The following is a 22,957-nucleotide window of genomic DNA, read 5'->3' as shown; positions in this document are numbered from 1 at the left end:
CCCTTCCGTGCAGGGCATATTCCCCCGCTGTGCTGGGGGAGCGCACAGCGCCCCGGTGCTCATGACGAGGTCAGCTCGTCATGAGGCACGACTCTCGTGTGCTCATGATGAGCTGAGCTCGTCATGACCACACCCGTTTGCGTGGAACGCTCAGCACAGCAGAAGAATTATCCCCAGGTGTGAGGGTTCCACGGCTCATGACGAGCTGACCTCGTCATGAGCACGGAAGAGGTTAAGGACTATCCGCTTGTTCAAAAAGGCTTTGGCTGGCATTAAAGCCTCATGACTGCTTATCAAATTCAGTTCCCTAATTTTTTTTTTACATCCCAAATTGAAACAGTGACTGAAGGCGATCACTCCCAACTAAATACTCTCTTAAAGGTCCCGAATACCTTGCTCTGCTGTCCACAGGCTATAAAATGCATTGCGGACCAATCAAACGAGCTGCAACTACCCACAGAGCCACCGTGAGGGCCCCAGAGCCAGAAGAGGTAGGCGAAGGGCCAAGAGTCTCTGAGCCTTTGGATGGGGTCGGTAAATTCATGCAACCCTGGGAGAACCGCAGTCTAGCAGTGATCAGTGCTCTGCAAACCTGTCAAGTGGACAGGTGGCATGTCTGCAAAAACAGGAAATCTAATGAGAAACCTCGTTGTGGAAACTAGGTTGCTCCATAGACCCACCCCGGCTACCCGTCTTATTTGAATCAAGTCTCCGGGGTGTCTCATGGGATTCTGTCAGAAAGGGGATGCTGGGATGCCACTGGTCCTGTAGTGGCCTGTGGAAACTTTTTCAAAATACATTTCTCGAGATGTTTTAGGAACAAAATCACGAAACAGCTCAACATCTTATTTATGATAAATGTAACCTTCGATTTCCAAACAGTAACCTTTGGCCCGCACCGCTTTCCTCTGGTTTGGATACAATGATCCTGGATCTTGCATTTCTTATCCTATTAATATTGGCAATGAAGGTTATTCTGTTAGATTGAAGATCCACCGACCGCATGTTGTATCACACCTAGTGGGCTTGGGTGACTGAACTAGGAAGCACTCGCACCCCACAATAAACTCCCGCGTCCCCTCAATATCACCCAGAAAATCTGCGACACAACTTCCCATACCCCGTCATGCCCTTCCTCCCCATCCACTTTGGTGGTCCATACCCACTGTGTCAACATTACACATGATGTTCAACTATTTTATTTATTTTTGAGTTTTACATAGCGCTAGCTAGACCCGAAGGTATCGGAGCGCCTTACAGGTTAAGTGAATACGTTTCCTAGAGGTAGAATTGTGGTAAAAAAAGTGGTAGAGAAAATATTATAGAACAATACAGCATAATGTGGTCAAACAGTCAAGGAAGCATGTAACAATGCAGCATCAGGGCAAAGGCTTTAGAACCGGATTACAGACGGAGAGTCAGGCGACGAGCTCGATGAATCCTGTTGATGTAGGTTGTGTCTATGGGAAACGTAGGTCATCTTGTGCGAATGTTGAAGTAGTTGTTGAGCAGTTCTGGTGTATGGTTTTCTTCATTGTGGTTATCACATCTCAGACAAGTACTTCTTATATGTATATTGCCGACTGTGGTTTGTCTTTTCTTTTTGTGCCTCATCTAGAAAACCCTTTATGAACCTTTCCGGAACAATAAAGAAAGGGGAATGCCTCAAATGATCAGCTGTGGATACAAGTCTCAAAATAAGATGGGCCATGGGTCAGGGCAGGGGCCAATGTCTCGGACAGGAGAAGTCTGAATGGGTGAAAGACACTGACCTAAAACACTCGTGGTGGTCGCTGAGAAAATCCCAGAAAGGGTCGAAGAGCAGAAGGGTATAAAAATAAGGCCAGACGTCAGGGTTTAGATGGGCACTAAACAGTCACAGTGGAGCACAAAATGTGCAAAATCCTTGCAGGAGCATTATACATGGCGTGCCAGTGGGCACGTTAAAATAGACCTGCTTTGTATTCTTCATGTCGGCGAGTATCCCATTCGATGACCGATGGACATGGAGCTGTAGCGCTGCTCGTAATGGCCTCTACGGCAGTACTGTGCAGACCCCTGAGCTGCAGCCTGGGGGCTGCACAATACTATGGATGAGAGATCAGTGAGAAGAATTATCATTTTAGCGACAGTTATGGGTTTTTCAATAACCCTGGGCGTAGTACTACTCTACGCTCGTGGAGTGTGCGTAGTATGCGCTACCGCGCACTCCACGAATTGCATGTAGCACAGTGCAAAAACGCATAGCGTAGCAGGCATTTTTTCCTTGCTCGCGGTCCTCAACTGCAAGTTGGCGACCGCGAGCGAGCAAAATCAACATCCCGGCAAAACTTTTTCCTCGTTCGCGACCAGCAACATCAAGTTGCCAGTCGCGAGTGTGGAAAATAAACCTCCCGGTGAGATTCTCGATGTGGGGAGGTCAGGTTTCTCATTGCGAGTGGCTGCTTCCAAAACCCAGAACATGGGCGCCTACATCGATGGTGTCTGAAGATACTCAAACATGGCATATTCTGTTTCATCACTTTTTTTGTACTGGTTTAACTATCTCCTGCTCAGATTTCACTCTTCATTACCCTTCAGTAGGTATCAATGCCCAGCAGTGTCCTGGGCGGCAAATGTATGAGTTTTTTTCAATCCAGAATCAATACTGTTCCTTTTGGATTACATTTTTCTGGGAAAGGACTGTACAGTCATCTCAGTTTAAGGAATGCACAAGCAATTTAATGTTCCAGACTTCAGTACTGCTGTTGTATCCCGACAATTACTGTCCCTGCTCCTTTGAGACTGGGACGTGGTCCTCTCCGGCAGTGTGACCACTCAAAAGGAGCTCAAAGTCTCTCTCCCTCTCCTCTCGCCCAGGCTGCTCTTCAGTGTATGGGAACACTACAGAAAGATGTCCCGCAGGCAACTGATGTGGTTTTATTTGTTTGTTCCAGAATCTCACACTTCTTGGTTCAAAATGTAAATTGCTCGCTGTTTTCCTCTCTTCGAGGCATTCTTCAACTGCCGTCCACTGATGCAGACCACAAGACTTCCTGTTTTTGAGGTCACGCAGCTGGTAACCTACATTAAAAACAGATTTTCACATATTATTTTTGTCACATGGCCTAAATCTTGGCTAATGCTAGAAAGTAGAAGCCGCTTGTTGTACACTGTTGACATCCGAAACCTCCCTGGATTGAAGGAAGGCATTTTCCATGCTCTCGAGCGTTTGTTGGATGCAGTCCTTCTCCTGATGGCCAATTTTGTGTTTTTGTGCTTCATATGGGTTAAATGTTAGGTCACAAGACCACTCCTTGTGCTGTCCTAGGATTGCCATCTGGCTGTATAAAAACTGACTCCTTTAGAATGACACTTTTGACACTTCTGATTCGTTGACTTGACCAACACTTTTGGGCCAGATGGCAGGGGACGTGCTCACGGAGACCTTATGAGACCCGCCCAGGCGCCAGCGAGTAAACTATTTTAGGTGGTCCTTGGAAGGATACGCAGTAAATGAGCCGCAGTCCTTATGTTCAAGGATAGTGGTATAGTGTGTGGTAAAAAGCATCCTTTGTCAAACTTGCATAGGATCTTTAAACCGCTTCAGGGCAGAGAAGCATGGCGGCAGAGGACTGGGCATCCACAGTGCCTTGAACGGTGGACTGCGAGTGGAACCTAATCACCCAGGCCTCTGAAAACTCCTGAAGACTGAACTTATGAGCGAGCGAAATCTAGCAGCGACACAACAGTGGTGAAGGAGTACTGGATAGGCTCTGGCACCATCGATCACCATTGAACCCGTTTGTCGGCTCCCACACACTGGTCCGTTTACTCTTGTTCTCTGCGACAAGTATACTGCAAGGATAGTGCTCAGCAAAGGTACTTCAGTGAAACGATACTCCGCCCTATGGCCCATGGGAATCCTAGAATATCAGAAGGCTCTGTACTACTGATCACAATCCCTCCAAGGTTGCCAAACCAATATGACCGATTGTAATCTGCTGCAGTTCAGAAGACCTGTCCAGAGACAAAAGGATCCCTAAATCCTCCAGAACATGAGAGTAATCCTGATCAAGATCACCCCTGGGAGGACCAAAGGTAGGCGCAGCGGGAAGCAGAAGTCCTCGTTCGAAGAATTAGTCTGCGGATGAAATGTGATGCAAAGAGAACAAACGGAGTGTTAAGTGTGATAATACGGCAGTCCTGGCCTTTGCACATTCCCAGTCTTCTCTGGGGTAGGCTGATGGTGACTCCGATATCCTAAAGACTCTGACATGGTCACGCGGAAGAATCTTTCATTAGTCCAGACCTCGGTCTTCGAGATCCATGTCGAAGCTTGAATGGACCAGGGCGTATACTCACAGTGCACTTCACACTGTGTGGGGAGTCAGAGATTGTGCTGCTCATGACTTGGTCAACCACAAGAATTCTAAAAACTGAAAATGGCCTTATGTTTTTGTGTTGGCAGAGGACTATAAAAGTGTACCATATTAATCTCCTACTTGCCCCTTGTACATAAAGCCCTTTGTTTATTTTTGTATACAGCCAAGGAGGAATGGCTCAAATGTGGTTACTTCCAGTAAAGATTCTCATGACCCAAGGCCTTTCCTTCTCCAGGTTTTTTTAATTTGAAATTGTGTCCCACTTTCCATGCCATTGCTAATATGGATGTGGGGGACTTGTGCTGCAGTTGCCGGCATCTAATGGAGCAAGGTGTGAGGGAGTCCTCTTTCCCCTGCTGTTACGGATTCTACCTTCTGATTTTGCTTTGCAGACTTGCACATGGGCTTCTATGCAGAGTTTTGGTGCGGATTGGCGCTTTACCCACTTTCCAAGGACTGGAGACTTCACATGGTACCCGCGCTTCAGAGCCAACTTACTACCATTAACACAACGGCATCCGCAAGAAGGTGCCAGCTTGGCTCCTTCCTTCCTGTTTGCCACTCAGGGTATGGTCTTTGGAGTATGTCTGGGAGAAGGTCCGTTGTGGAGTCAACTATCAGATTAGCATGATGACGGCAGTATTAGTCTAGACGCGTATTAATTCCTTGCATTGTGTAGCGATTGCTTTATATGCCTGCGTCACCACATCACCTTTAAGTTCAATGACATCTAAACCATGCATTGTGACCTTGGAGTGGACGGCCATCAAATTCTTTTGCCACATAGTTTTGTTTGGCCATGAGACAACCCCATCACAGTGATCTTGATTTCCGCTCTCTATCGATGGCAGTGCCTTCGCGTACTCCGTTCTTTTCGTGCTTGGCTGAGGTTGGTGGGGAGAGGAACACTAAAAGGGACACTGGATTCGAAGACATAAACCACTCAAATGTGACCCCAGTTGATTTAATGTATCTACTGCTTAGGCAACAGTGAGTACGAAGAGAGCCCCGTTGGGCTGAGGACACCATGTTCGAATACATGGCTATCATTCCGAAGCGTCGGCGTACTAAGGCATAAGGAGCATATGGCGAGTGAGAAGACGTGACAGACGTGGAACATATGCAGCAGATCTTGGTGTTGAGAATAATCGAACAACATGGACATTGACGTGCCAGACCATAATTACACTTGACGACTGCGCAGAGAATCCAGACTGTAACCTAGATTGGAAAGGTAGCCGGTGGCGAGCGAGACGAGTAAGTCGTAACGTGCAACGTTCGATGATGGAAAAGATTGTTTTTATTCAGTCCTTAATGTAAAAAGCAATTCTCGCCTGGAGGCTTAAATTTATGTCCAGCATCTCCTTGCTGATTTGTGGGAACTCAGCAGCACGGGTTTGGATCAGTCCGCACTGCTCTCCTACAGACCCCCACACTTCTGATCTCATAGTGCGAAGGAGACTCATCACGCTTCTATCGAACAGCACGATGCTAACCTCTCACTGGTCCTCCAAACGGTGTGGAGAAGGATATGCTTGATGCTTTTGTTTTGTTTTGCTTGCTTTCCTTTTCAGCTCGTGTCTGATTGAGGTTCTTTCTGCTTGATGCTTCTTTTTATTTGCAGTTACTTTTACGAGAAGGCAAATCAATCATGTTGTTCTCATGCCCTCCTTACATTGTTTTTCGTGAGAAGAGAAGCACTTAAATACCACACTGTGCTGCTCTTCTGTTGCTTGACTTCTTGTTGACTGCCATTGGCCAAGCACTGGATGCATGCTTTAATTGTTCCACAAGTGAGTGTGACTGGAGTGCGTGGATTTAGGAAGCACCACGCGGGTGTGGGAAGCAGCACCACGCGGGTGTGGGAAGCAGCACCACGCGGGTGTGGGAAGCAGCACCACGCGGGTGTGGGAAGCAGCACCACGCGGGTGTGGGAAGCAGCACCACGCGGGTGTGGGAAGCAGCACCACGCGGGTGTGGGAAGCAGCACCACGCGGGTGCGGGAAGCAGCACCACGTGGATGCAAGACTTGTGTAATCCAAGCAGGTTATTACTTTTAAATGGACTTGAGGTCTACACCTCAAAGCTGCCGGGCAATAAAACTGAATTGACGATATTTTCATGACAATCATAAAATGGCTGCATATTTAGCACAACTAGGAAGATTGTAAGTTAATTGTTTATTTTAAGTGCCTTTAGACCGCATTTTACTTTAACACCTACAGAATGTTGATCCCATAAACATTTTGGAATGATGCAATTATGATAAAGTACTGATTATTCCCTGATCATAACAAATTGAAGTTTCAGTGATGCTTGACTAGGTAAGAGTGTAACATCAGAGCCCTTTAGGATATTACTCGTGAAGCTGATAACAGAGACTGCAAAACGTTGACTTAAAAGGGGCGACTTGTGTGTGTGCCCAAAAATAGGCGCATTTAAATAATGTTGCCTAAATTTACATCCGAATGTTGTCCCTAGGGTTGTCTGATTACTCCGCGTCAAGGGGGAAGAGGGGGGGGGGGGGTCATTCCCTTAGCTGGGCTGTGTTTTGAATAGCGGTCCCTGTGACGTCTCTTCTACATTTACATTTGTGGACCAGTCGATTGGGGAAAGACCAGCAGAGCTGTCTGCTGCCCAGGGCTATTGCCCCTTATGCATTAAGGCTGCCAATGAGCTGAAGTCATCACCAACAGAACCGGTGGCATAACATTGAGGGCACTGGCCATATTGCCAGCAGGTAAAACAGGTCTTTTTCAAAACTTTGGTGCTAAGACAATAATTGGGGTGCGGTGGACCCCTCAAATACTTGAGCCACCATTCCACTGCACCCCAAAGTGATCATAGGCATCCATGAATGTTGTGCGGTAGAAGTGTTGTAGTGTGACTCTTTAGGGTGGTGGGTGATGTGCTTAAGGTTCCGACACATGGTTTGTTGTGTTGCACCGATACTGCTTGTGTTGTGTGCTCGTTTTTTCAGGGTGTGTGAGAGAGATTGCAGATCACGCAACTATTACCTGAAAAAAGTTGTGAGCTCTTGTCCAGAAGATGTTCTCTTTTTTGCGTTGTGGTTCCCTTGAGATATCTTGAATAACCCGTGGTTATGGGACACCAGCTGGTCCCGAGTGACCCCTCCACCAGCGAACAGTACTGGGCAGAAAGGGTCTGTCCAGCACTTGCCCAGCCTTCTCTCCTACCCACCTGGCCGTTACTCCCTGGCAGTGTGCGGTGTCCACACAGGTAGCTGCTGCTGTCATGGAGTAAGGGCCAAGGAGTTTTGCTTTTGTCTGGAGTGGTGCTGGGAGAAGACCCCTCTAGACTCCAGTCCACTCCCTGTGTGCCTGCAGGTCGATGCTTGATGGTTTGTGCAGAGTCAGCATGTGTGCTGAGTGAGGGTAATGAGAAGCAAGGCCCCTGTAGCACCTGGACCTGACGCGGGTCATAACCCAAGACGTGTGGTCTGTATAAAACATGGAACTCAATATATATATTCAATTTTGCTTGGTTCGAGCTCCTGCCCGCAGTCAAGAAGATATTGTTCCATAATTTCATTTGACTTCCTCATTTCCTGTTGTGTCAGAGACTCGACAATCATTTTGGGTATTTGATAAACCTCTTTCCTGCTCCCTCAGAACCAGCCTGATGGAATCTGACACAGTTTGAAGTAAAATTTGAAATTGCATTTATAATAATTTGCATACTTAAGAACAGCGTCTTGTTGCCTATTAATAAGTTTGAGGCTCTGTTGAGTATCTAAAGGGACTTTGCATTGGTCAGTAGGCCTTGCTTTGTGTTACCTGGTTCCTGGGCTGCATACCCGGGCAGTAGGCATTGTTTTGGTCTTCTGGGCACTGGGCTGCATTCACGGGGCTATAATGTCCTCTTTTCTTCCTTCAAGGGCGGCTACCCAACATCGGGTCCTGCGTCTGCAGCACGACCGGAGGACGAGCTCGAACGCCTGACCAAGAAGATGCTGTTTGACATGGAGCACCCTCCCTCCGAGGATTACTTTGGTAAGGGCGGAGTCTACAATAGTGCATTCGTTTCTGCCTGTAATCTTGCTTTAGCCAAAGACCTTCTGGAAATGCCCGTCTCCGCCTCTATCCCGCCTGTACCTGAGGCATGATAGTAGAGTACCCAATAAGGACAGTAATACTGGTAATGGCTAATGGTTGTCATTGGGCTCATTCTGACTGCGTCTGCTTGGGTTTGCTGGGGACTGTATGGGCCGGGGATCTCATCAGACAAAGAATGGCTTCACCCTGAATTGTGTGTGTGGCGGAATCGGAAATAAAACTAGGAATGGGCATAATTTGCGTAATCTCGTTACGCAAATCTCCGCGAAATGGTAAAAAATCTCAGCGAACACGCAGAAATTCTGCGAACAGGCGGAATTGCTTGTTTGCGATGCTTTTCTACTGTTCGCAATCTGTTTGCGTGCTCGGGGGAAAATATCTCGTGAACACGCATTTGAGAACGCGAAAAAGCAAAACATTTCGCCAAGTCGCGGAACGCAGAATGTTGGCCAATTTCATGTTCTCTGCGGAACGCGAAATTACCCAAATTTCCCAAATTCCGCCAGCGGAACGGAATTTACCACCCAGGCCTAAATAAAACTCATCTGGGCAGTACACGCAAAAATAGCCACCCGGCTGGGGTTTTTCATATGCCTCTGCCTTGAACAGTTTCTTAATCTGTTCCGATTCTGTGAATAATGCCAAGCCAGAATCTATTTATTTAAATAGTTATTTCCATTTTGTGTTTAGTGTTACTGTGAGCACACTTCCGGTCTCTTTACTGAAGGTTAACAATATATGTATTGCAGCACAACTCTGCGTTAGGGTTTGGGGGTCAAGGTGAGTGTTGAGACCGGTGTAAGAGGTACTCGTAGGATAGCTGAGCTCAATCACGTTTAAATGTTAGAGGACGTTTCCTTTGCAGCAATTGCTTTTTTAGCAATTTTATGGTTGGAAGCAGAGAAACCAGACTATAGTTAAACTTGAACCAAGGGCTTTATTGCCAAGAAGGCATCCAGCGACTCATTTAAAATCAGTACCACTGTACAATAGTCGGTTCAGCAAACTCCCACAGAAGTGTTACGGTGTCTTTGGGTGGGCTTGTGATGCAAGTGAGTAGTGACACTGCTTTCTCATTACACGCCCTTTCTGATGTCAGAAGGAACCTGTAATGAGAAAATAGAGAGCGGAGTTGTATTGAGGGTTAATAGGAATCACACTTATGATGCCCCAGGCTCCTTATCCTTTCACTGTTTTTTTTTTTTGCACACCAATCATCTTGATTCATTTTGGGTTTAATTCAGGTCTCCAGGTGAGTTAACTTCACATTCTTGTAACTCGTGCAGGTCCTTTTTTATGGCCTTTTAATATTCTAAACATTCAGCATGTCATATGTTCAAGCGCCAGGATACCCGTAGGGTGACCGCTTTGCGCTATACAAATGCTCAATACAATACAATACGAAACCTGCCCTTTACCTAATGCATCGCAACACAATTGTCCTTAACCTCTGGTCATCTGCAGTGTGGGAGGTTCTACTGCATCAGCTGCTTGCCAGGTTCATTCATCCGAATACAAATGCTGCCACGTGCTGGGTGGAAGCCAGAGGTGGCGGCTTGTAAATATGTAGAAGATAAGATCAGAACAGTCAGTGTCAGTACATCACCTACCATATCCACATCTCTGGAAACATCAGCCAAAGCTAGCCATCTCCCTAGGTGGTGTCAGGGCTCCTCCTTGGAGTTGTCGACCACAGGTTCTGCCTCCTGATGACTGTTGACTTGCAATGGGCTTTCTGTTTGAGATCCTTCTCGAATGGTTGCTACATGTGGTGATGAACTGTGTCCACCTTATAAAACTGGTGTACCTTGTTGCCACCTTCAGCGCATTCAATTTCTAGAAAAACTCTTTGGTCTACTGTTCAGCGAATTACGTACCCTCTAAACTGCTGTTTGACAAGTTCAGCATCAGGAGTCGATCTAGCTTTTTTTTTTCTTTTTTTTTTGTTTGTTTTTTGTTCTAGTGCCATCAACCCAACAATCCCAAACTCTTTTGAGCAATGTACCTCTGCCTCTTGTGACCCTATGCTCAAATACCATTGTTTGCTCCACAACCACATACACAAGTGTCAAACATTCACACGAGCTGTAATTTCCCTTCAAAACTTCAACAAATGTATCCTTCCCTAAACAAGGTGTGTAACGACTCCAATTTATTGACCAGTTTGCCATCTACGTTCACATTATAGAAGTCTACTAGTCTCGTTACCCGCATCTCCACCTGCTGCACAGGGTTTTGCAAACATCGGTGCACCTCGTTTACCATATCTATTTTTAAGTGTGTTCCTTCTTGCGTGTGTGGGCTCACAATGTCTTTTCTTTTAGTGACTCTACTTGGTGCACTTCATCATACACATTCAGGCCTGCTAAGGACGTGTCCTATACGGCCACATCTGCAAACACTGGTTCTTCAACCATCCCCACAACTTGTTGTTCCTGTTCTCATTCCTCCACTATGAGCATTATTAGCGCGTATTCTGGAGCACAGGCCCCTTCATTATCACTTCATTCATGTGATCTACGTTTGATGCCATCTTTGGCAGTATTAAGTTCCTCATTACACTCGAACATTATTAGTTTTTTAACTCGTACTGTTCGTACATCAGTGAAATTGATTGTTGATCAATGGATTCTTGAAGTTGCCAAATTTTCATTTGTTGGTCAACTCTGAGCTGGACAATGGTGCATTGCCTTCTCATATCCTTGAGACCTGGAAGCTCGTTTGTTTTTCTAAGCCCTCGTCAGTCCTCCCTCCCAATGCTGCTCACACAGCTTCATAAATCTAAGGTGCACATCGCCATCACCGACCGTTGTCTCAGGTCGACTTCCAAAGATTCTTCTACCGCTCCCGGAGTAGGCAGGAAAATAACTTTGCCCTAATAACTGCTAAATCTGTTTCACCTAGTTAATATCTTTATCTGCTTCTAACTCTGGGTTCAACGGCTGAGGGTAGGAACAATGGTGGCTGATTCTTTCTCTGCAAACACAAGGAGATGATGGACGGAACGCTGAAACTTTTCAGACACTCACCCCCAGTCACAGATCTGGGTTGAATCCATAATCGTTCTTTATCTCACTTTGCGACCCCAGTTCAGTCATGGTCAAGACTGATTTGCATATGACTCAGTGCCTCATAGGAACAGTCCAGCCCAAACTGCCAAGCCAGGTCTTCCCTGGATCTGAAACAAGCATCCTGGGACCGGTTTTGGCCTAACACCCCTCATCAGCCAGGCTAGCTTGAATCCAGTGGCAAAGTCAGCAAGGGACCCACTTCTGGGCATACCCTGCCAACTTAGGGCAAACACAAGGAGATGATGGACGGAACGCTGAAACTTTTCAGACACTCACCCCAGTCACAGATCTGGGTTGAATCCATCATCGTTCTTTACCTCACTTCACCACCCCAGTTCAGACCAGTTCAGACATAGCTATGTGCAAATCAGTCTTGACCTTGTTCGTGTTGGGAAGAGTCCAGCCTGAACTGCCAACCCAGGTCTTCCCTGGAATGGAAACAAGCATCCTCGGACCGGTTGTGAGCTAACAGCCCTCATCAGCCAGGATAGCTTGAATCCCGTGGCAAAGTGAGCAAGGGATTCCCTCTCTGTACAGATATGGTACCTCAAAACATTTATAGCAAAACTACTTGACGACATCGCAAAGTTAAAGGTTAGCCAAAACAATGCGTTAAACTAGGAATATGGAAAAGAAACTGCATTGGTACAAGCAAGTAGACGATGAGATAATGACTAGCACATTGCTCTCATCATTGGCTTGCCAACCCCAATGCAAAAAATCAGTGCCCTAGGGGAGAGGATCCTGATTTCCTGGTTCAGCTGATGGTTAACACCCTCATGGCGCTGCTGACAGGGGGGATGTTTTGGCCATTTGCATGCAGACTGACACTGCCCTGGACAGAGATGCGTGAGCGCACGTACAGCGCCAGCTTCCAATGATGCAGATTGACACTGCCCTCGACAGTAAAGTGTTGGTGCACATACAGTGCAGACTTCAAAGATGGTAGACGGTAACATCCAGTGCTGGCACGCACAGCGTCTCCACCAGCCCTGGTAACCACATTGACTGGCACACCTTCTGCTCCTGGCTCAAACTGGGGTTCCTGGATCTTCTCAGGTGAGTCCCTGATACACACTGGTGCATCCTGCTAGGGCCTTCACCGTGGTTGTGTACCTGACCGTAAACTGGCAAATGAATGCGCCGGGATTACAGTAGATCACGGGCTCCGCTAAATCAGCGTTACTGGTGCTCAGGTAGAGTTTGCTTCAGTTTAACACATTTTTGGATTTCAGAAAATGTATATGAACTTGCTCTAATACAAGGGAAAATGAAAATAAATACCTAATGCCTCATGCAATGACATGTATGCTAGCATTCCCTGGGAGAGTGAGAGCACAGGATCTACGACTCTTCCTCCTTTCAGTCAGTCTTGTTCGGTCTCGATCCCGGTGTCAAGACAAGTGGCGGAGACCCTTACCTTCTACCAGCTGAAGGCCCTCGAGGGATCCAACCTTGACTTGCATCAGGCAGCTCCTAGCATTGATGTGTCAGCCTTCCAGGAGTGTTCCAGAGAGTCGTGGCTCCACGGATCCGGGACGCCTCTCCTGCTGGGATCCGCGGCGCTAGCACATTGCACCGAAGGGTTGAGCTCTTCGTGCTCACTAGGAACACTTTGAAGGAGACCGATAGCACGAGTTCCACGAGGGAATAGAGTTGGCCTCATACCGGTCAGGGAAGCCTGATGTTTAAATACGGGGGTTGCAAGTTGCATGTGTGAACCGCGCTCACCCTGCTGACAAGTCCAGCTTGTTAGATGTAGGGCTTGCATCAATTTTCATGGAAAAAAAGGAATGCGAGCCCCTCTTCTGTAACGTATCTCAACGATGCACCGCCGGAACACTCGTTTGTCCACTTGCAAGTCTGAGAGACTGCTCGGTGTTCTCTATTTTATTTTAAAACTTGGATTTATGAATCTTATTTAATGAGGCCAAGGCTGTTACGCTACCAGCTGTCCCGTGATTCCTTGTGTGAACGAATCCTCTTTGAAGAAGAAATTTGGTCCAAGATATCTGACATTGTAGTAGAGACTAGAGTGCGCCCGGGAGGGTCTTCTAATGATAAGAGAGACGCAGTCCTGGTGCAAAAAGGATGTGATGCTCAATTAAATGTGCCTTTGGTCCATGAGTTAGAAGGGAGCAGGGAGCCTTTAGTTCCACATGTAATGGGGTCTGTGGTGGGAGACGTGCAGTGACCGGACCTGATCAAAGGCGCTAGATTTGGTGAGGAGGATGTATGGAATCAACTTGGGTTTTGGTCTGAGGTGTAGCCGGAGGGTGCAGGAGTAATTTGGGAAAGGCTGCTGAGGAGATATAATTTAGCTAGAATACAGAAGATGCACAGCAGCAGGTGGAGTTTGAGTGGTTAATCAAGTTTAGGGCAGATATTTAAAAAAAAGTTGGGTGCTCTCCCAGGTGGCGTCTCCGTCCAATGACGCTATAAAGATATTAGGAAATAGTGCACACGACAAAGTGAGTGCATCCCTGTGTTGAGGCACACCATGAGGTTTAAAAAAAGACTCCAACAGAGTTCTTGAGAAAATTTTCAAACTTTTAGTTTTATTCCTCTAGTCAGTTGGTTGATATTTAAAGCATACCAATCGGTTCAAAGATGCTTCATTTTTAAGCGTATGAATACGTTAGCAGATTCATAGGTTCCACTCCAATGCATTTCGGGCGAAATAGCCCTTAGTCAAGGAGTATTACCAAGTAGCAGGACACCGAGGTTAATCGCGTGTTGTTGGAGTGTAAAGCCGCATCGTGGTAATGGACCGGGTTCGTGCACTATCGGTGCCACGTTTGGTTCAAGATCTAATTTAGGAAAGAAGCGGCCATTTTGTGGAGCCCGTTGACTTTGAGTAGGTGACCACGGTGATGATGGATCCGAACACTGACAGGTGAACCAGGGCTCCAATGGTGGCAAACGTGACCTGTGCCGACTCTGGATTCCAGTGTCTGTGACTTAAGCAAACTACAGTCGAGTTATGTGTTTGTTTACGTGATGGACAACTGTATTCTGAGCTTTTGGTCTACGCTTCATGGTGAGGGCTTCGCAAGCATGGGGTCTCCGTTTGACAGCTCCAGGCACACCCCTCCTCCCCCCCCCCCCCGGGTTCATTGCTTTGATGCTATTAAATCCATGATCAGTGATGCCCGGGGTCCAAGAGGCAGGTTCTTGACTAGATGGCTCTGAGATGGTCCAGTGGCGGTTAAAGGCTGTAAGAGGCAGGGGTGGAAAGACAGGTTAAAGGTACACTGGCAAACAAGGTATGTTGTCATTAGGACACCCGGTAGTGTCATTGGGATCAATGCCACGAGAAAAATGGTATGCCACATTCATAAATGCACCGTCCGGCTTGAAATGCCATTAAAAGGATGTTAAAAAAGCAGATGGGAGATTAAACGAAGGAATGAAAACAGTTGAGCGTCGCTGGTGTTTAATGCAAGGAGTGAAGCCTCATGACACACTGCACGTAAAGGTAAACTCATAAAAAACATAAGGGACTGGAGCTCTGTGGCGCGCATTTTATTTCAGGTGCGGTGTTTTTGCTGAAAGCTGCTGTGCAGGCCACCAGGATGTTTTATACAGCTGGAGCCGCCTCTGGAGGACATTTCAAACGTCACTTTTGGGACGGGTTTGAGGGTTGAAAACAACATTCCTTTGATTGTGAGGGAACAGAGAGGACACAGTGTCACAAGGTGCTCTGAGAGCTTAAATGGCCTCCTTGCCTGTGCCCAGGAGGGTGACTCCTTCCGGTTGAGCCCTCCACCCTTTGGCATCTTTCACAGGTGTGCTGTCCCAGGGGTGCCCAGAGCAGCCGATGCCACTCAGGAGGCAGCTCTGCCAGGTTTATTCACCAGGGTGAAGGGATACAGCTGAGGTCGGCGTTAGTTCAAGCATTTTAAGCGTTGGCTTCTTGCCGAATGTTTCTTCCTGAACTTTCAGTGCTGTGGAGCCAGGGTGTCTCCGCGTGCAACGCATCAGTTGCAGCCAGAGGCCTCCTAGTGATAGGATGAAGTTGTATTTAATTTATTCTGATGGGTGTCACAAGCATGTCCTGGAGCCTGACGCTCCGTGGAGGGTGAAAGAGCAGCTTTCATCCACACAAGCCGGGGTATGCTGTTACGAAACGCCTTGTCGTGTGTCCAGATCTTGCGTAAGTCTGATGATGTGGCAGGCGTGCGCGCTCACGCGGTGATGCTTGGATAGCACCGAGGGCTTCTTGGAGCCCAGTGACCTCGAGGGATGAAAGGCACAGACACCGAGTGCTGCAAAGAAGTTCAAGTTCAAGTTCAGGAATTTGTATAGCTCACTACTCACCCAGAGGGTCTCAAGGCGCTTGGGGAAGGGGGTGAGTTATTTATCGAATAGCCAGGTTTTAAGTTCCTTCCTGAAGTAAATGTGGTTCTGGGTGAGGCGGAGGTGTGTGGGGAGAGAATTCCAGGTTTTGGCCGCTAAATAGGAGAAAGATCTTCCACCCATGGTGGATCTTTGAATGCGTGGGACTGCAGCGAGGGCTAGATTGGAGGATCTTAGTTGGCGGGTCGGTGAGTAGAAGGACAGTCGTGTGTTGAGGCATTCGGGGCCTAGATTGTAGAGGGCCTTGTGAGCGTGGGTGAGGAGACGGAACGTTATTCTCTTGTTGACGGGAAGCCAGTGGAGGTCTTTCAGGTGGCCGGTAATGTGAGCTTGGCGTGGGATGTCCAATATGAGTCTGGCTGATGCGTTTTGGATGCGTTGGAGTTTTTTCTGTAATTTGGAAGTGGTTCCGGCGTAGAGGGTGTTTCCATAGTCCAGTCGGCTAGTGACCAGAGCGTGGGTGACAGTCTTTCTTGTTTCGGTGGGGATCCAACGAAAGATTTTTTTGAGCATACGAAGTACGTTAAAGCAAGCGGATGAGACGGCGTTGACCTGTCTGGACATCGAGAGGGAGGAGTCTAGGATGAAGCCCAGGTTACGTGCGTGATCTGTGGGTATGGGTGCCGTGCCCAGGGCCGATGGCCACCATGAGTCATCCCAGGCAGAGGGGGATGATCCTAGGATGAGAACTTCCGTTTTGTCTGAGTTAAGTTTTAGACGGCTGTTTTTCATCCATTCGGCTACTTCTTTCATGCCTTCGTGAAGATTGGTTTTGGCGGTGTTAGGGTCTTTGGTGAGGGAAAGGATCAGTTGGGTGTCGTCAGCGTAGGAGATGATGTTGAGGTTGTGTTGTCGCGCGATGGAAGCGAGGGGACTCATGTAAACGTTGAAGAGGGTGGGACTAAGTGATGATCCTTGTGGTACTCCGCAGATGACATCGGTAGCCTCTGATTTGAAAGGGGGGAGTCGGACTCTCTGGGTCCTTCCGGCGAGGAACGAGATGATCCAATCTAAGGCTTTTCCTTGTATGCCGATGTTGCTGAGGCGTTGTATGAGGGTGCTGTGACAGACCGTGTCGAAGGCGGCGGAGAGGTCAAGTAGGATGAGGGCAACTGTTTCTCCGTTGTCCAGTAGTGTTCGGATGTCGTCTGTCGCTGCAATAAGGGCGGTTTCGGTGCTGTGTTTGGCTCGAAAGCCGGACTGTGAAGAGTCGAGGGAGTTGTTGGATTCAAGGAAGGCGGAGAGCTGGCTATTGACGGCTTTCTCAATGACTTTGGCAGGGAAAGGGAGGAGGGAAATGGGGCAGTAGTTTTTGAGTTCGGAGGGGTCCGCTGTGGGTTTCTTCAAGAGTGCGCTGAGTTCGGCGTGTTTCCAGCTTTCCGGGAAGGTGGCGGAGTTGAAGGAGTAGTTGATGATATCACGGAGATGGGGTGCGATGATGGAGTCTGCTTTGTTGAAGATGTGGTGGGGACAGGGGTCGGTTGGAGAGCCTGAGTGGATGGAGTTCATTAGGCGGATGGTGTCTTCAGTGGTGATTGGGTTCCAGGCGTTAAGGATGTTAGGGGGCGGTTTTGGTTCGGAGGTGGGTGGAGTGGACACTTCTTTGGAAGTGTTCTCAAAGCTGTTATGTATGTCGGCGATTTTGTTATAAAAGAAAGCTGATAAGGAGTTGCAGAGTTCTTGGGAGGGAGTGATGTCGTTTGAGGCTGTGGTGGGGTTGGTAAATTCTTTGACGATGTTGAATAGTTCCTTGCTGTTTTGGGCGTTGTTGTCGAGTCGATCCTTGAATGCTGACTTCTTGGTGGAACGGATCAGTTGGTGGTGTTTGCGGGTGGCTGTCTTGAGGGTGGTCAGGTTGACAGTGGTTGGGTTTTTTCTCCATGTTTTCTCGAGAGTACGGCATAGTTTCTTGGATTTCTTAAGGTCCTCGTTGAACCAGGGGGCTTTTTTGCTACCCAGTTTGGTTTGGTGGTTTTTCCAGGGTGCTAGTTCATCAGCGCTGTGAGTGATCCATTGTTTGAGTTCGGTAGCCGCTTGGTTTGGGTCCGATGAGAGGGGGGGCGGGTTTTGATTGAGCGATGTGAGGAGTTGGTCGGTGGTGATTTTGTTCCAGTTTCTTCGTGGAATAGGTTGTGGGGGTTGTGGGTCGAGGTAGTTCTGTAGCTGAAGTGAACACATCTGTGGTCCGTCCAATGGAGAGTTGTGGTGTGATCGAAGGAGATGTGCTTGCTGGAGGTGAAGATTGGGTCGAGCGTATGTCCGGCTAAATGGGTGGGGGTGTCAACGAGTTGCTTGAGACCAAGATTGGTCAGGTTGTCCAAAAGGGTGGTGGTGTTGCTGTCGTTTTTCTTTTCCAGGTGGAAGTTGAGGTCTCCCAGAAGAATGTAGTTTTCGGAGGCGAGGGCCTGTGGGCTGATGAAGTCAGTGATGTCATCGCTGAATTGTTTACGGGTTCCCGGTGGCCTGTAGATGAGGGTGCCTCTAAGTGTGGTCCTGGGGTCGATGTGGATCTGAAAGTGGAGGTGTTCGGCGGTTGTAAGGTTATCGTCGAAGCTGGTCGTGATTCTGATGGTGTTCTTATGGACGATGGCGATTCCTCCTCCTGTTTGCTTGTTGCGGTCTCTTCGGATGATCTTGTAGCCGTCTGGGATGGCTATGGCGATGTCGGGCGCTGAAGAGGCGTTCATCCAGGTTTCTGTAAGGAAGGCGATGTCCGGTGAAGCAGAGTCCAGTAGGTCCCAGAGTTCAGTGGCATGTCTGTGGATCGAGCGGGTGTTGAGCAGGATGCACTTCAGGTGGTTAGGGTCGGGTCTGTGTGTGGGGTTAGTGGGTTTGGTGGGGGTCTTGTTGCAGGCGGACTTGCAGGAGTGGCAGGCGAAAGGGCCGTGGGTATGTCCTGGGGCAGCCTGGTAACATTGTGATGTGCGTCCGGGGTTAAGGGCTAGAAGGGTAGCGACGTTGTATGTTATGTGGGATGAGTGCGGTTTGCGTGGGCCAGGGAGACTGGCGCTGGGCGCGGTCCAGGCACGGACGGGCGTAGACGGGCTTACCTTTGGCGCACCTTCGGCGCGACTGGGGCGCGATCGCTGCGCGTGAACGCTGCGCGCAACTGCATCTGACATAAGTGGAAGGTGGAAGGGGAGGGGCGAGGGAGGGGCTGCTGGGAGGCGGGATCATGGTGGAGGGGACGGGCTCCGATGCACCACAACAAGATGGCTGGTGAAACGAACGTGCAGGAGGCCGAGGCACACACAGGGGGCACTGGGACAAATAGGCAAATCGAGCAAACGTTATACAGCGGGGGCAATGTGAAATAAATAAATATAAATATGGCCCAATAAAGCAAGCAGCCCACTACACGAAAAACGGCTGATTAGTGAGCGCTATTGTCGTGTATTTCTATAGGTTCTGAATCAGTCCCCCTATTCCTGACCCTATTCTGGTTAAACTAACTATCAAGTTAACTAACAGTCAGCCCATGAGGCAAGAAATCCCCCATGATGCAGATACCGTTATCTGACGCAGTCACACTACGGCACAGGAACGTGTTATCTGATTAGGTCATAACGCTTGAGATCTAATTAGACAAGCGACATTCCTCCAGCCCCTGATAAGGCATACGACGTTCTCATAACAAATCAAACCTATGACAACCTGGATAATCCGTGCGGCCATTGTTTTGATTTCACAGAGAACTTTTGCAAAAGAATGTGCTAACGAGCAAGTCGTATGACATCTTTATTGACGTACCTATGTCCATCCTTACGTCAATCTCGGCACCTTTAAGGTATAAATATTGCCGACCTTGCCCTATGCAAACACACGCGTGGTGACAAGACGGAGCAGCCATACTTGCCGAAGCCGAGAGCAGAAGCAGACCCCGCTGGCAGCAGCCCCGCCTTCCTGACGCGCTGAGAGACGCGCTGCTATCTCAAGCCGAGAGACCCAGCACCGGCGCTTCCGGGTAGCCCTCGCAGGCAGCCTGGAATATCGAGAGCAGAGAAAGAGATACCATTCCTCATTCATCCTAACTTCCAGGTACAGAACTGAATAACCCCTCACAGAGAATTCTTTAGTTATTCACTTGGCGAAAACAAACTTAACTTAAACTGTAACTTTCTATTCCCGCCCACGCATTAGACCTAGGTCAGGTACACGGGGTAGGCGTAGTTAGAAACACCAGTTGAGTACGTTTAGTCAAATGTATATGTGTATGTAAATATATTTTAATCATTTTAAACATCATATGGCTCAGAAACCATATCAATGTTTTTACAGTATTATTTTATACTATTGCTTCTAATGTATGCACTTTACTTAACTATAAGTATTGCAATAATATCGATCCATTTCTCATGTATGAGAAAAGAGACTGATCAATAAGTAACATCTTTTATTGAACACGCCCGTCTCTTCCTTTTCTCTACATTCTGATGAGACTAAGAATGCACGTACTGACTGAGTAAAATAATTGCCTTGTGCTCACACGACTCTCGAGATTGACTCTTGATTAGGGGAGAGCAAAGTTGTCATGTTCTATGGTTGTCAGAAACTAAATCCCTTCTTGTCTAATCAGGGGAGTTAATCCCTTCCTTGAACATTCGAGAAAGTTTCTAGCGAACTCTGAGCTTAGCTGGCAAACCCAAAAATTAAGTCTAGTATCGACAGTAGTGGACCTAGTTAACGTCTGGCCTAGGCCTTTACTGCTGTAGGTACTATTCCAATGCGCAGAGCCTATTGGGAAAATAGGAGCTACACTACATGGCGCCCAACGCGTTTGGAAAGGGCGATAAAACTAACGTAAGACATTTAGAGTAACTCAGTCGTGCTTTCTCACTCAGACCCCTTTTCCCGAATACTCCAAAGACGTCTGGAGTGGGTGAAAGGTTATATCCTCCAAAACCTCGCAGGAGGGAACTCCTATGTATGGTTCTTGGTCTAGTCAACGTTGAAGGATAAAAACAGTTCCATAATATTGTGCATCTAATCTTTGTTCCATAAAGAAACCTGATCTGCAAATAGACATAATACCATCCTGTCTGTAAAATGGGAGACAGTGATGAAGAAAGAGAGGCAGTTAGATTAGCAGCTGAAATAGCAGCAGCAGATACTGCACTAAAGGATGCAGACGCGGATATAATACTCATTCCGGTCAGCAAAAGGAGATCTATAACCTTAAAACTTATAGAAAATGGACTGACACCTAGAGGTGGCACAGTCATATTCGTAATTGAGGCACACGAATATCGGCAGACAGAGGTATACTATACATGGATACATTTTCCAGCAGCAAATGCTGTAACAAAGTACTTCCACTATTACAAAATAGAGGTACCACCTGACATTTACACTCCTTTCGAGGAGGTGGAAGTACCACTCAAATTCCAAGAGCATTTGCTCTTATTTGATGGCGCCCTAATACATAACAATCACATTACAAGGCTCGGTCCTTTAGGTAGACCAGGAGCAACGTGGCCGGTCTTAGCCGGATACACACCACATCCAGACATCGAAAGTGCCTGCAGCAGAGCTATTAATACAGCTAAAACAACTACTAAAAATTCATAGACAATTAGTTCAGTATGTAATGCGGACTTCAACAATTCAGCCAGCGATTAAACTTCCACAGCTGACCCCTCACCAGGGGAACACAAATAAAATTACACCACAAAACATCCAATCCTGCCTAGGTAAAGTTCCAGTTAAACGGGAACAGATACCATTCTGGTTGGCACAGAAAATTACCCAAATAGAGGCGGTGTTTCCTGACACCACCCCATTAGAAAAACACAGGATTCTGACTATATGTCTCCCAATGGGAATCGCACCACACATTGAGGACTGTGACACTTGGGGTACAGTCTTTGCTTCCATCTACACAAAAACGCACGGTGTCCCATCCATTTCGGTGATACCAGATGTGCTAAAACAAATTCAAGATGAATACGGTCCAGAACCTGCTTTAACTCTTGGTATGAAATTACTGAAAGACTTCAAGCAGGTCTCGGCTATATTACTAGCCAACATAAAAGGTGAAGCAGCAAACGTGGCGATCCGCCAGAGGTTAAAAGACAGATATAGCAGACCAACCAGCTGAAATTGCCAGAATCATAGAAAAATCCTATGAAGAACTAGGCAGAGATAGTCTAGGTGGAATACCAGTAAAACCGCAACTGACTACAAGTCCAGAAAAAATATTTTTTAATAATAATAATTCACCAAAAAGAACTGGGATGGAAATAAACAATCCAATCCTAAAGAAAAGAAATTCCAGCCCAGAGGAAGGTCTCCTAGGCGAAGAGAGAAATCTCCAAACCAAAGACAGAGGTCACCACAGAGTGACCCCTCTGGGAATAGATATAACCTTAGAAATAGGGATAATATTAAAAAACCTGATAGATATCAAGACATTGATACACGTCCCTCTCAATCTTTTCAGAATTCCTCGCAGAAATCGGAAAGAAGAGGACGATCAGAAGAGCACGCCAAGTCCAAAGACAAGGAACCTGCTCAACTAAAAAAGAAATTACAATTTCCAAAAAGAAGGTAGCCAGTATCAAGGTAGTTAACAATGCCGAGAATACTGAGGACACAACTGAAAAACGGAGAGTGGGCTCAGACAATGCTAGACAGCGCAGCAGAGGTGAGCATAGCTCGCAAAGTCCTTATGAATCATCTGGAGACAGTGGACACGAATGAATACCTTCAAGTGGAAACTGCAGATACCAGAATTAGCAAGCCCCACAAGATATACGAGATAACATTACGTATAGAGGGAGATAAGACTAGGAAAATAAGGGGACTATTTTGGGATAACCTCTCAAAGGGTTATGACATCCTTCTAGCTGAAAAAGACTGGCCACCAGAGTTTCAGGGAGTGCCCTCATGGCGAAGAAGTAATTATGCCTGCCTTCTCGAATCAAATCCCGATTCATAAAAAATACACACTTGCTAGAAAGTGGGCAGTGGCCTTAGCACCTGCTTTATATAAAAATCACGTAGGATGGGATGAGGATTCTCCTCCTCACAAAATCCAGTTAAAATCACAACCTACTGCACAAAGGCAGTACCCAATTAAGCAAGAAGC

General features: G+C 47.3%; 1 protein-coding gene across 1 annotated transcript in view; it reads left to right on the top strand.

Moving 5' to 3' along the window:
- The window catches only part of LPP (LIM domain containing preferred translocation partner in lipoma), a 656,183-nt gene that overhangs the window by 491,937 nt on the left and 141,289 nt on the right, over positions 1–22,957 (top strand). The window contains exon 8 of the mRNA XM_078668172.1: positions 8,263–8,377. Coding sequence (XP_078524298.1) covers positions 8,263–8,377 — 115 coding nt within the window. The remainder of the gene's footprint in view (positions 1–8,262; positions 8,378–22,957) is intronic.

The sequence above is a fragment of the Lissotriton helveticus genome, chromosome 11 (genome assembly GCF_964261635.1).
Source record: "Lissotriton helveticus chromosome 11, aLisHel1.1, whole genome shotgun sequence".
Classification (NCBI taxonomy): Eukaryota; Metazoa; Chordata; class Amphibia; order Caudata; family Salamandridae; genus Lissotriton; species Lissotriton helveticus.
This window is presented reverse-complemented; position numbering and strand designations above follow the sequence as displayed.